Below are 13292 nucleotides of genomic sequence, written 5' to 3' on the forward strand. Positions count from 1 at the left end.
TGAAGAAAGCTCTAACCATATATCACTCTGAAGAGTTTTCCATTACTAAATATGTTTTCCTTTTGGCTTGCTCTGGTATATACTACTCCCCCTAATCACTGCAGTAACTTGAGCCACTGCTCAAGGACAAAGAAGGAGTGGCTTTACATTTCAAAGTGTGCATTGAGAAGGTGGTCCAACAGGCTGACCCACAACCAGGCAGGCGGATAACGGATTACATGTTATATAATCAGAGAACAGAAAACAATGGAATTATGATCAGTAGAAATGGCCATGACATGGGACCTTTAAAGTATTATCGTATCGTTTATTCAGGCAGTAGGCTACACCAACAATGAAACACATAAGCACATACTACAGTTTAAAATAGCAGAAATAGAAGTATAGAGTATAGAAATAACACTAATGAGTCAGTTTGTCAGTTGTTTTCACTTTAATCATTGTTTGTGCAAAGCAGAAAATATCATTTACAGCCAAGATAATTTCAATGCTGCAGCAGGTCACACGAAACCTTTTTTTTTACAAATGATAGTCCATCATCTGAGTACATATTCATTCAGAGTAGCTAGATAGATAGCAACGGTCACCACTGTGGGTCACATGATAGTTGTGGGTGCTATCACAGAACAGAATGTGTTTTAAACAAAAATTAGGTGTATTACATTAACATGTTGATAGGAATGATAATGTAACACATTTGTCCTTATATTTTGGATATTTTTAGCATGACTATCTATACTTTTGTTAGTCAATTTCCATTCAATTTCAAGAGACAATGTTTGTTTTCTACCGATGACCAATTAGAATTTGATTGAAAAATAAAACATTAAAAGTTTTGTGATTTTGGTGGAGTGTACACAATACTGAAGGTGAAGCAATAATTATGGAATGTACTATAGTTACAGATTGTAGAGTCCATTTCTACCATAACAAATATATAAAATAATGGTAAAGGACAACAAAAACAAGATGGTTTTGAAACATTTTACAGTTGTAAACATAACATTCTAAATGTATCCCAGTTAATTTCCTGTCGCAGGGTATTTGGAGACTTCATCTGACAGGTAGTAGTCATGGACCCAAGCTGTTGCCTAGCAATGCAATTATGTTCAAATAGTCTATTGCTACAGAAGGGATGTAGCAGTAACACTTCCAGTATCTTCCTCTGCACATTCAGCTGCTAGAATATCCCTAATCCCATTGAATATCAATAAAAATTCCAAACTAAACATGAAACACATTGAAAACAAAATATAACAATAAAAATAAACATACAAATACATTTGCAAGTCAAATAAACCCTTCTCAACAACATTCACAATTCGATAACCCTCACATGAAAACACTCAAGTACATATTGTTATTTTTTATATAGATATTTCCGGTCCTAAAATCAAAAGTGCCTTAGTCGACATTCAAACACCTCTGGATTGTTCCACTTTGAGGTGACTAGAGTAGTGTCTTGTTAAGTTTCATGATCCAGCTCACTTCCCTCAGCTCTGTTACAGTAGTCATTCTAACAAGAGGTGAGCCAATTACTACTGTACACTACACCAGAGTCATTGTGTGGCTTCCATACAATGTCTTAGTGCTCACAGGTAGACAGAGATACCCTGATGTATATATGATGCTACAAGTCAGCCTTTATGGTGGTTATACAACTTTTTGTCTGTGTATCATATAATTTGCGGCAACAAGTAGGCTATCCACTTGAGTGTTACCAGACGATATTAAGCTTTTAAATGGCTTTTTGCTAAACCCCAAACAGTGAATGTTCAACCATGGCTTAGCAACTGTTGTTGTTAGAGTTATAATCAGTTTACGGAGTTTGGAGAATTATGTTATGTCATGTTTATAACTAGCATATGGATCATGGGCTATCTCCTCACTGGGTGGAAGCTAGTCTTGGATGCTAAATGTAGGCTAACTTTAGGAAAGTCATAAGGGTATTTTCTCTTATATTGCTGCTTTTTTAAATGTCTATACATGCATCATTAGGAGGTGTGTAGCTTTCAAGTACATTATTAGGACCCCTTTTTACAGGGGTTATTGTACTAAAACAAGTTAGCCGTAGCCAGAAATAGCATTTCCAAAAAATCCTTAGCCAAATTAGCTAGCTAGCCAAATCGGCTCGCATCAGTTGTCATTAATGTAATCAGAATCGATGGACCCTAGCTAATAAGTGCTTCATTCTACAACTTTCTGACTTTAGAGAACCATCAATTCTAAAATTAAAACAATTAACAATATATATAATAACAATTATTATATTAGTGTTTAATCTCCTGTTTGGATTTTAAATGAAAAGAAAGCTTGAGCATCAGCTACAGTTGCTAAAAGGGTTGCTGAGCGATAGGCTAATTTTGTTCTTTTCTTTAACCAGATCCTGCACCTTCCACATGTTATACTGTATGCTAGATCATATGTTTTAGCATGAAAAGCTTTACTGTCACATATAGCATTCATGAATTAGGTCTTAAAAGCACTGCTACTGAAATGGAGAGCAAACAGGCTCGCTTTTAATGACCCTAATTTGGGTGGAAAGAGGAATACTGATCAGGACAAAAAGAATAATCACAAAAATTAGATGGTGCCCAGAAACTGAAATTCAAGATATGTATGTGGTTAAATGCCAAAAGAAGGCTGTTAGCATCATTTGATGAATCTGTCAATCTGTGAACAATAGCATAGTTGGAGCACAAATAATGACTTGGTGCGGTGAGGTAGAATCGAGCTGGTCAGCTGTGCAGTATGATGTGAGCGTTTGTGTCATTATTCTGGATGGGTACGTCTGGGTACAATGACCCATGACATCCCTAAAGAATCAATTAACACAAAAAGATACCATTCATATGTGAACTGTGTGATGTTTTCTTCAAATCATGGATAATATATAAAAGTAAAAAAACAAATATATGGTCAGTTAGCTCCCTAGTGTTAAGCAACACTTTCCAAAGCTTATAAAGCATGGCTGGAATGTCTTCGCCAAAGCAGACAATGCAAATGTTAATGTGTAAACTACATGAAGATATGAATCTACTTCACAGTGATTTATAAAAATACCATACATTTTAACTCTTTAGGAATCCAAAGATAAACAGATCTAATTTATTGGAAATACCTGAAATTCATGTTTTTGATTTTTTTGATTTGGTGGAGTTAAGAAGCTACCCAGAAAAGGGAACTCAAATATTCACATACTTGAAAATGTACACGATTCCGATATTTGCCCTGGCCTGAATAACATTTATTATGCAACCATTTAAACAAATAAAATCAAATAAACAGCAAGTGTAATACCTATAAGTGTAGATTCAACCTGACCTGTAAATCAAGTCATGATTTCACCATCAGTAACAGACAAGGCCAGATTACTGGCACATTGGGGGTCTATATATAATATACATAGTTGGCAACTGGCGGCTATAGTAAGCAGGAATCTACCAAGCAAAGTTCACATTTTGGTTATTCCCAGCAGAACATTTCCATAAGGGAATGATCAATACATTTACATTGATGCAATGTTAATATTTCAAATCTAGCTGTTCCCACCTCTCTCCTGCTCAAAACCCTTGTGTTAGTAAAATGGTTCGAAAAAAGGCAGAAGCAGACAGCAGTTCTGACAAGGGATGAAGGTAAGTAGTCAGTGTTTTTTTTTGGCTCTCAGTGAGTTACACAGTGTAAACTTTGAGCTGCAATAGATTTTGGGGCGTACCTTAAGCACTTAGCCACGTGATCAAGTTTTGGCTTTGGTCAATACAACACCAACAGCAGCCAGCCAGCCAGCCAGCAACTCTGTCGAGGCATGGAATATAAGTGAAGCGCGGATGGTGAAGTCTCCATCAGCCTGCATGTGCTCCACCTGCTGTTTGGCTGAATGGGATGTCAGTCCATCTATTTATTTTGCTCCGTTAGCCCATATCTTCTTCTGCTGGAAGTAGGCATCAAATCTGGCCAGGGCATAATCCTGCAACACAGTCAAATATCGATGATGTTATTCATATCTGCACACAACTGCATTTTGCATTTACTAACTAAAAGAAAGATTCAGCATTATACAACATTACCAAAATCAGTATAGCAGAGTCCTATAATACTCTCCATTCAGTTCTGTTTCTTTCTTTAACAGAATAAAGAAAATGCGAAATAATGTTTTTACTAATTACTAAAATACTAATTCTTGGACAACTTTTTCTGTTAAGTTATCATCAATTAAACATTTCCTTGGGATATTTCACAATTAAAGCCTAGGCATTGAGTAACGCACTTATTTTGGCCTTTGAGTAATTGAAGGACTTTAAGTTGTAATGTGCATATAACTAAACAAAAAACATTGGTAAAGGGAAGTTTTCACATGTGCTACAATGTTTCACATTTATGTACACTTATTTGCATACAAGGAACAACGCTAAAGTGGTTTAGGACTTAATATTCGGAGCGAGTTTGAACATGTTAAGGATGAATCCTCTAAGTCAGTGGTCCCCAACCACCGGTCCGGTCCGTGGGTCATTTGCTACCGGGCCGCAGAGAAAGATTGAATAAAAAAATATTTTATATAAATATTATAAAAACATATTTTATAAAAATATTATAAAAAAATATTTTATAGATTTATTAATTATCAGTCTGGAAGACATTTAATTTTTCGAGTGCTGTGAATTATTACAGTGATACATTTTTCTGAACCAGCCCAACTCACTGAGCACGAGAGCAGTTTGGACTCTGGAACGTCATAACGCTGTGATTTTCGTTTGGATTACTGGTCTGGGGGGGGGAAGTGTGTGTGTGTGTGTGTGTGTGTGTGTGTGTGTGTGTGTGTGTGTGTGTGTGTGTGTGTGTGTGTGTGTGTGTGGTGTGTGTGTGTGTGTGTGTGGGTGTGTGTGTGTGTGTGTGTGTGTGTGTGTGTGTGTGTGTGGTGTGTGTGTGTGTGTGTGTGTGTGTGTGTGTGTGTGTGTGTGTGTGTGTGTGTGTGTGTGTGTGTGTGTGTATTTTTGCGTTTGTTTCCCGGGGAAAACACTCACAAGAAACACCGGCTGTTGTTATGCCTGCTGTGACGTTTAGTTACTCAGTTCTCCGCTTGTAATTATGCCGTTACAAGCTTCAAAGTTGTATTTATCATCTGAATTTGCCGAAACAAGTTTAATATTAGTAAACTGTGTTGAGTCAGTGTTTGAACGGGCAGATTGTCTGTAAACTGCAGCATATAAATGAAGCCTGCAATAAATAAATAAAATAGAGTGAACTATAGCCGAGGCAATTAAGGTCTGAACCCATGCTTTGAAAAACGCTACTTTACTTGCATGTTATCTAATCGTCTGTGCCGCAGTGTCGTAGACACGTGTTTTTTTTTGTTGCAATTATATGCCTTTGTGGTGTGTTTGATTGCAACATTCAACCCAATGGAAAATAGCTAACCAGTTAACACAATAACCAGTTAAACAGGAACACAGGTCGCTGCACATTTCCACTGCAGCGCGGAGCCCGGTTTAAGAGAGCTGTGACGTCAGCGGCCCGTTTTTGGTTGCGTTTCCACTTGGCCTAGTACCGGCCAGCGGGTCCTAATTCACAATTTTTCTGGCCCCATAAAATCGTGGTTCTAGGGCCAGAGACAACGAGTCTGAGTCGGGCTGAGTCGGGCTGAGTATGCTAAACTAGAGAGAGAATCGCTGGCAAGGGGGCTACAACTACAACAAAATGAACATATTTGACCGTGATTTAATTGTAATACACGTTTCAAAATGATGCCGAAGTAACAACATACTGATACCGGTTAGTAAAAACCATGAATTAATGCTTTGACAAGTCTGCAGACAGACGGCAGGGGAAAAACCTTTTAAAATGCGTGTTTTCTAAATGGAGATTGGCTAAGCTAACGCAGTATATGCTCCGACCGTCCACACTCACAACAACGGCCTATACAGACATAAATAAAGCAGCGACTGTATTCGCCATGACACAGGCAGTCTGTGGTTTGTACTTGTTTAACTTTTGTCTAGTTTCTGAACAGATATGAGGAGCTGTGAGCTTGAGTGCTAACAGCTAACGGCTGTGTTGTTTTTCTGGGGTTCTCATTGAAGATGACGTCACGGCTCCGCCTACACTGCGTTACTATAGTTACTACCCCAGTTCCTAAACTGTAATGGAAACGCAGCATAAAGTGAGCCGGTCCTAACAAGGCCTAACGAGGCCTAGTAGTGGAAACGCGCCATAAGTAATGAATGGGGTCTCGCAAGGTACTGTACTCGGACCTATTGTATTCACCTTAAATATTAATAATTTGGGAAAAGTCATCAGGAAACACTCCATAAACTTTCAATTGTATGTTGTTGAACACAGAAAAAACGTAGTTATTTTGCTATTGTGCCAGCTATTATTGTAATTCCTTGTTATTAAGCTGTCCCAATAATTTGCTTAAAACTTGTTTTTCTGCAGGTGCTCTGTGTGAAATAAAGAATGGAATTTAAAATCTTTCTCCTCACCCACAAAGCTTTTAATGGTGAGGCATCATCAGAACGTTAGAGCTCATAGTACCCTATTGCCTCACTAGAGCACTGTGCACACATAATGCAGGTTATTAGTAGTTCTTAGGGTCTCCAAAAGCTGGAGCCAAAGCCTTCAGCTATCAAGCTCCTGTTGTGTGGATCCAGCTTCCAGTTTGTGATGCAGACACCCTCTCTACATTTAAGAGTACTGTAGGCTTTAGTCTTTCTTCTTAGATAAAGCGTGTTAGGGCTGGCTGGGGCTTGTCTCTGACCAGTCCTACAGATGTAGCACTCCAGATAGGACTCCACCCAGCGGATTCCAACCAAAAACCCAGCGGATCCCAGTGGCTGGGGGCGTTGCCAAATTGCTAGAGGGCGTTGCCAAATTTCCCCATTTGTTCAATTACAGGATTTAACCATGAGATGGCGCTTCATTCACAAATACACAAAGACAACTGGGTGAACTTAGGTCTTCAGTTTGTTTGCAATGTTTGCAGCTCTGCAGTTGTGTTTGCTGAAGAGCATTTAATCACTTATTTGTTATGGTTTTCACAGGCTACTATAACGAAAAAACATCAATATTTTAGATCAAATAAAGTATATCTAATCTTATTATCTTAATTGTAATTCAATAATACATAGTCTTTATATATTAAAGGGGACCTATCATGCAAAATGCACTTTTGTACGTCTTGTATACATGAATATGTGTCCCCGGTGTTCCAGGGAACTCACCAAGTGTCAGAAAACACAACCCTCTCTATTTTCCTCCATACCCAAATCTCTAAAAAAGGGGCTGCAACGGATCTGATAAAAACTGATCCAGATTTGAACACTGTCCTGACGTCAGGACGGTGGCGCTACGGCTATTGGGCCAACTCCACCAATCAGGAGGAGACAGCCACGGCCATTGCCGTTCGAAAGCGCTGGAGACGCTGTAGTACATATGCCAGGCCTGTAGATGGTGCTGTTCTCACAGAATCTGCCCTTGCAAAAACAGAGCTAGAAATTGTCAAATTGAGCAAAATGAGGCATGGCTAAAATGCATGATCTGTTTGGTATTTTGAAAAAAAAAAAGTATAAATATGCCTTATATAGGTATGGTCCTACACTATATTATTATAATATAGCATGATAGGTCCACTTTAAATAATCATAATAATAATGTCAATTTTTACACTTATTTATTTGTTATGCTCATACATTTACCTTTACAATAGTTTGCTTTAATATGCAGTATATTTTTTGTAATATTGTTGTGGTGTTTTTACACAGTACAGTAGATCGAAGTAAATCAACTCATACATTATCACGTATTATACAGTAATGTGATGTATTATTAAGTAATATCATACATTAACCCCATCATAGCAGATGCCACATTGAATGGATGATAATTACAACGGAGTATTTCTAAATACAAGTTGTACAAATTATATGTATTTAATACTAATAACATAATGATTAATTTTACTTTCAGATGATAATACTTTTCACTTGGGCTATTGACAATTTTGAATGCAGGACATTTGCTTCTAACACATCTTTTTACCTAGGTAAATAATCGGAATACTTCTTCCACCTCTGATTTGAACCTGTCACTGTTTTTAAAACTTTAATTAAATGTTTGATATTTCCAGAGACCCTTTCAGACCGGCAATGCTGCCCTGCATGTAATTCCGATCGGAATGTGACAATAGTCAGAAGTTTCCCATCCCCCTTGGGAGACTTTCTCCACACATTCCGATGGGCAATTAGTTTTAAACAAAGAGTCCGCAACATAGACTACTACAGTATCTCTTGTTAACAGAGGGGGGTTTCAGGGTTAATGAATAGTGGAAAATATGCAACTAGAAAGACTACAAATCCCAGAATCCCGGTCCCGCATGCTGGCTCTGACGGAACCGACTAACTCAAATTTAAGACTTTTTAAGACCTTTTTAAGACCACTTTGAATAGAATTTAAGACCTATTTCACGGCAAGAAAGTATGAAGGAAAATTGCTATGAAAGAAGAAATACGTCCCATAATTACTTACAAAGCAAATGTATTCATGTTCAACATAAGAACAATGACTGAACATAAAATAACAGTACAGAACTGTGTTAGCGTGTTAGACAAAAAGTGTGTATGTGTGTGTCTCTGTGTGTGCTTGTGTGTGTGTTCGGGCTGTGCAATTAATCATATTTTAATCGCAATTACGATTTTGGCCTGCCACAATTACAAAAACAACATAATCGAAAAAAACTATTATTTAGCTTTGTTGTGACAGTGCACATATTTGATCTAATTAATTTTAGTCTAATTTATTTTTATTTATCATATTTATATATGTTTAGTAGCTTGTGGAAGTGCGCTCCAAAATATTTGTTGATCTTGTTTATTGGTATTTATTATTTTGATATTTATTTAAATGTATCATTTATTTAATTTATTTTTGTATTGGTTTTTCAGTTGAATTATACATTCAGGGTAATCAACAGTTAAAAAGATACTGTTCAAATTATTATTTGTTTTAAAGTTCAATAAATTGATGTTTTCAAAGTCAATGAATAATCGTATTTAATAATCGTGATATCAATTATTGACCAAAATAATCGTGATTATGATTTTTGCCATAATCGAGCAGCCCTAGTGTGTGCGTGTGTGTGTGTGAGAGATAGTAACAAGAGCTATATTCAGAGCTCTGCTGCCTTGGCTACAATCTTTCATCGTTGCTGTTGTATGATTGGTGTTTAACTACGGTATTTAGCGTCTACAGCACCTCCGCTTTTAGGGTTGACGTCGAAGACCCAAACGTCGCCCGGAGGTCCCCCGGTGTTGTTGCGGGAGCTGCTGCACTAGCTAACGCTGCACTAGCTAACGCTACATTAGCAAAACAAACGCTAATTTCTTTTGCAAAAGGTGCAGCGGGCTTCAAACACGTTCCCCTCCACTGGTTTCAACCAAGCACTAAATTCGATGTTTTCCAACCAAATACGGTTGAACTTACACTTCCCCATATTTATTTGTAAGTAGATTCGAAGAGACATGAGTTTCTGATTGCCGCTAGCTGAAGCTTGGTTGCTAGGTTACTAGCTGGGTGTTGTCCGATAAGGGGCCGGGGGAAACAAAGTTAGTGATTACTGGTTCCATGTTGATTTATTTCAATACAAATTGTTGGGGGGAACTGAAAGGCTATTACCGTACTGGTTACTTTGCAGCCCGGACATTTCCCCCAAAACACATTTAGACGCTATCGCAACACAGAAGTACCTTTCAAATCGCATCATTTTTAAGACCTTCTAAATCATATTTAAGACCTTTCTTATTTTTTTGGTCATATTTAAGACCTTTTTAAGGCCTTAAATTCAGATTATCAAATGTAAGACTTTTTAAGACTTTTTAAGAGCCCGCGGGAACCCTGTATGTACAGCTCTCAACATGCCCAGACTTGTAGTGATTTTCACCTCTTTTAATACTTTTCACCTCATTCTGAAAGAAAGAAGTGAAATGTGCCAACGTGACGGCCGTCTTGGTGTGTGGTGCGAGACGGGAAAAAAAAGTGTTACTTCACAGTTTTGACACATTTTTTTTTTGTTTACTTGCAAAATTATCTTTTAAATTGACAAACATCATATGTGTAATTCGTGGCACAATTCAAACGGGATCGAAAGATAATCTTTCTCTCCCCATTGACTTCAATACATAATCTTTCCGAAATAAGGTCCCATGGAGCTCCCCCGGAAAGGGAGGGACTTCGCCTCTCTATTGCTTTCAACCCACCAGCTTTTATGGAGAAAATAAGTTATATAATAATCAACCAGAGGCATGTTTCTCACTATTTTATGCATAGAAACAACAGGCTACTGTGTGTGTGAGGAATCAGCTGTTTATTTCATATGAGTTTCGATGTGGCAGCGTCCATCACGGCTCTCCCTGGTTGCAATACACAAAGACAGCTAACTGTAAGCGTTTGTCACTCAGAGGGGGGTGGGGGCCATGGCTGATGGGCCATTAGGTGTGTAAACACACAGCTGATCACCTGAGAGCTGCCGTTTCATTCTGACTATTTAAAAAAAACAACGGTCTGATTTTAACATTGTACAACAATGAACTCAATGTGTGATTGTTATAGCAGTAATATTAAACACTAATAATACAGTAAACTATAAACAATAGTATAATATTATAGCCCGTTTGCCCATGGTGAGATGACGAGGCTTCATTAAAAATAAACCTCTTTTTAGTGAATTACTGAGTTTGGGCAAGTGAATAAAGTTTTAATGAAGTTGACTACAGTATATTCATATTTGTCAGTGCTTTCATGTCAATTCGGCGAACATAAACATAAATGATCATGGTGAAGATGATGATTAAATTAAGAGTAAAAATCGGTAGTGAGGGCACTGCATTTCCTCCCGTCGGATGTGATATAAAAACAAACCGATTATTTTTGTAGTGGTAAACTCACGTGGATTAAACCACATTCATTAGTGCTTTCATGTCAATTCGGCGAACATTATGATACATTAAATGATCGTGTGATGATTAAAAATCGTTTGTATGAGCCGGTCTGCATTTCCTGATGAAAAAACTAACCAATGGTTTTGTGTAGTACGCCAACGTGGATTAAACAACATTATTTTGTTAAATAAAAACATGGTGATGTTTTGTAAATGATTACATGTCTCTTATTTAGCACAGAATATGATCCTATCCGTGACATATGGATCTTAACAAAGATCCGCTATATCAGATACCTGTAGAGATCTATCAGCTGTTTATTTCACATGAGTTCCACTGTGGCAGCTTTTTAATCACTGCTCCCCCTGGTGGATCCATGATCCATTGCAGCTGGTTTCATTATAATTAAATGTATTTATCAAGGGGGCGTATCAAGTCCTGCGGGGGGTTTTCCTTTCAGCGAGGGCCCACCCCGTGCAGATCACGGACCCACATGGGTAGGGGCGTCCAAAATGACGTGCTACATCTGTAAGTCCTATATATCTTTGCAGGCATGTCCCATGGATGCATATTGTTAACTGCCCTCTGCTACTTCTATTTGGCATATTCTAAGAGTTATAGGAGTTGTATTAATATTGTTTTTATTACTACTTGCGTTTTGGTATTATTATTTCTACTATTGTTTTTTACACCTGGAAGATGATTAACATGCTCCAGGATCCAATTTGAATCATATTTATTCACATTATCATTTTTGTCACATAGATTGTCTGTGTTTTAATTTTGTTAACAGGTTTATTCTGTACATACAACATCTATTGCACATGCTTGGAGAGGGATCCCTACCTAATTACATTATATGTATTATTTCACAGGATTGGGTCAACCTAATAGTTGTGACAAAGTCGACCTTTCTCTGTGACAGGCTGACATGACCTGACCTGTTCTTTACAGTAAATATTGACACTGCCTCACCCTCCAGGACTGTGTATATCTTCCTGAACCAACACAGCTTACTTAGGGAAGTATATACTTGTTTACTACCTACATCACCATTTAAAGTAGAAAAACACACAAACAATGTTTACTCACCAGGTATCCAAACTTGATGGTGGATAGCCGGGCCTGGATGATGGACCACAAACCCCAGAAAAAGTGGGACGCCAGGGAGAACCTATTTAAAAACACATGGTCTTTATTGTAATGTGTTTTACTGTCATCTCTTGTCAGTTCCCACTGTCATGCAAGAGAGCTCACCTGTTGACCTCCACATACAGATCCTCCATCAGCCTCATTTGGTCCTCTTCACTTAGGTTGTGAAAACCTTGGTCAGACTCACACAGGTAGCTTTCAATGAAGATCAGCTGAACAGAGAGGTAAAGAGTTGCCATCAGTCAACAGTAGACAATAAGCCAAATGAATAAGACATTGTTGTGAAAACACATCATACACACCTGCTGGGCCTTTGAAGGATAGGCCTGAGCATTGACTTTGAAGAAAGGAAACTCCTCACAGTTGTAGTCGTACATCCATTCACAGAAATGATTGCCAATATCAAATCCCCTGCAAGGTTAACACATGGAGAGAAACAGTTATGCTGATGATGTCTTTACATTCATGAATACAATAATTGAGAAGAACACAATTGTACTTTTTTCCTAGTGCCATGTGTAATCCAATCAAATGTTTGATCAATGACGAAGCAAACCACTGGGCACTATGGACAACTGTGCATTAATTAATCGTTACACACAGAATAGTTGCTGCAATAGTTCAAGCTAGAACAGGGTTTTTTTCGACAATGAGGGGCCTCCCCAATGCAGAAAAACACAATACACGTATATATATGTACTTAGAATCATAGAATAAATATGTTGCTTATAACCCAAAAATGTGCTGCTTCAGGGTCAGTCTACAAAAATAGGCCATCACTGCACCACTCTATAGGAACTGTATTAGTACAACATGAGGTGGGGAGTATTGAGGAGCTGTAGTTATCTAGATGAAGAAGGGGAGGTGTTAGACTTTGAAACCCCCAGGTCTAGACGAGAGTGTTGGACCTTGTACCATACAGCCCATTGACATGACAAATCCATACTCAATTAAAAGGCTGTTTATTTGACAATGTAAGCACCTATTTGAGAATGAAACTTGATCTGTGATTTAGACTGGAACAAATGGGCCGTAGGTGTGTGTGTTAATGCTCTCAAGCACCACTTTAGCATGTTGATTCCCACACAGTTATCAGCAGTCAATAAACTGGGCTCATCCCCTTCTGTTTCTAGCTCATGTGAGACAAAGAGAAAACATTCCACAGTAAGTGTTTCTATTTGTGGGCGTGTTCTTCCGGCAGCTATATGGTAC

General features: G+C 38.0%; 1 protein-coding gene across 2 annotated transcripts in view; it reads right to left on the reverse strand.

Annotated features, from left to right (window-relative positions):
• Positions 1-414: 414 nt before the first annotated feature.
• Positions 415-13292, reverse strand: part of chka (choline kinase alpha) — a 45059-nt gene continuing 32181 nt past the window's right edge. For both annotated transcript variants that reach the window (XM_034141295.1, XM_034141296.1), the window contains exons 9-12: positions 12383-12491; positions 12186-12292; positions 12021-12102; positions 415-3967 (exon numbers count right to left, since the gene is read on the reverse strand). In XM_034141295.1, coding sequence (XP_033997186.1) covers positions 3899-3967; positions 12021-12102; positions 12186-12292; positions 12383-12491 — 367 coding nt within the window. In that variant the 3' untranslated portion in view covers positions 415-3898. The remainder of the gene's footprint in view (positions 3968-12020; positions 12103-12185; positions 12293-12382; positions 12492-13292) is intronic.

Source organism: Trematomus bernacchii, unplaced genomic scaffold, assembly GCF_902827165.1.
Source record: "Trematomus bernacchii unplaced genomic scaffold, fTreBer1.1, whole genome shotgun sequence".
NCBI classification, from domain to species: Eukaryota; Metazoa; Chordata; class Actinopteri; order Perciformes; family Nototheniidae; genus Trematomus; species Trematomus bernacchii.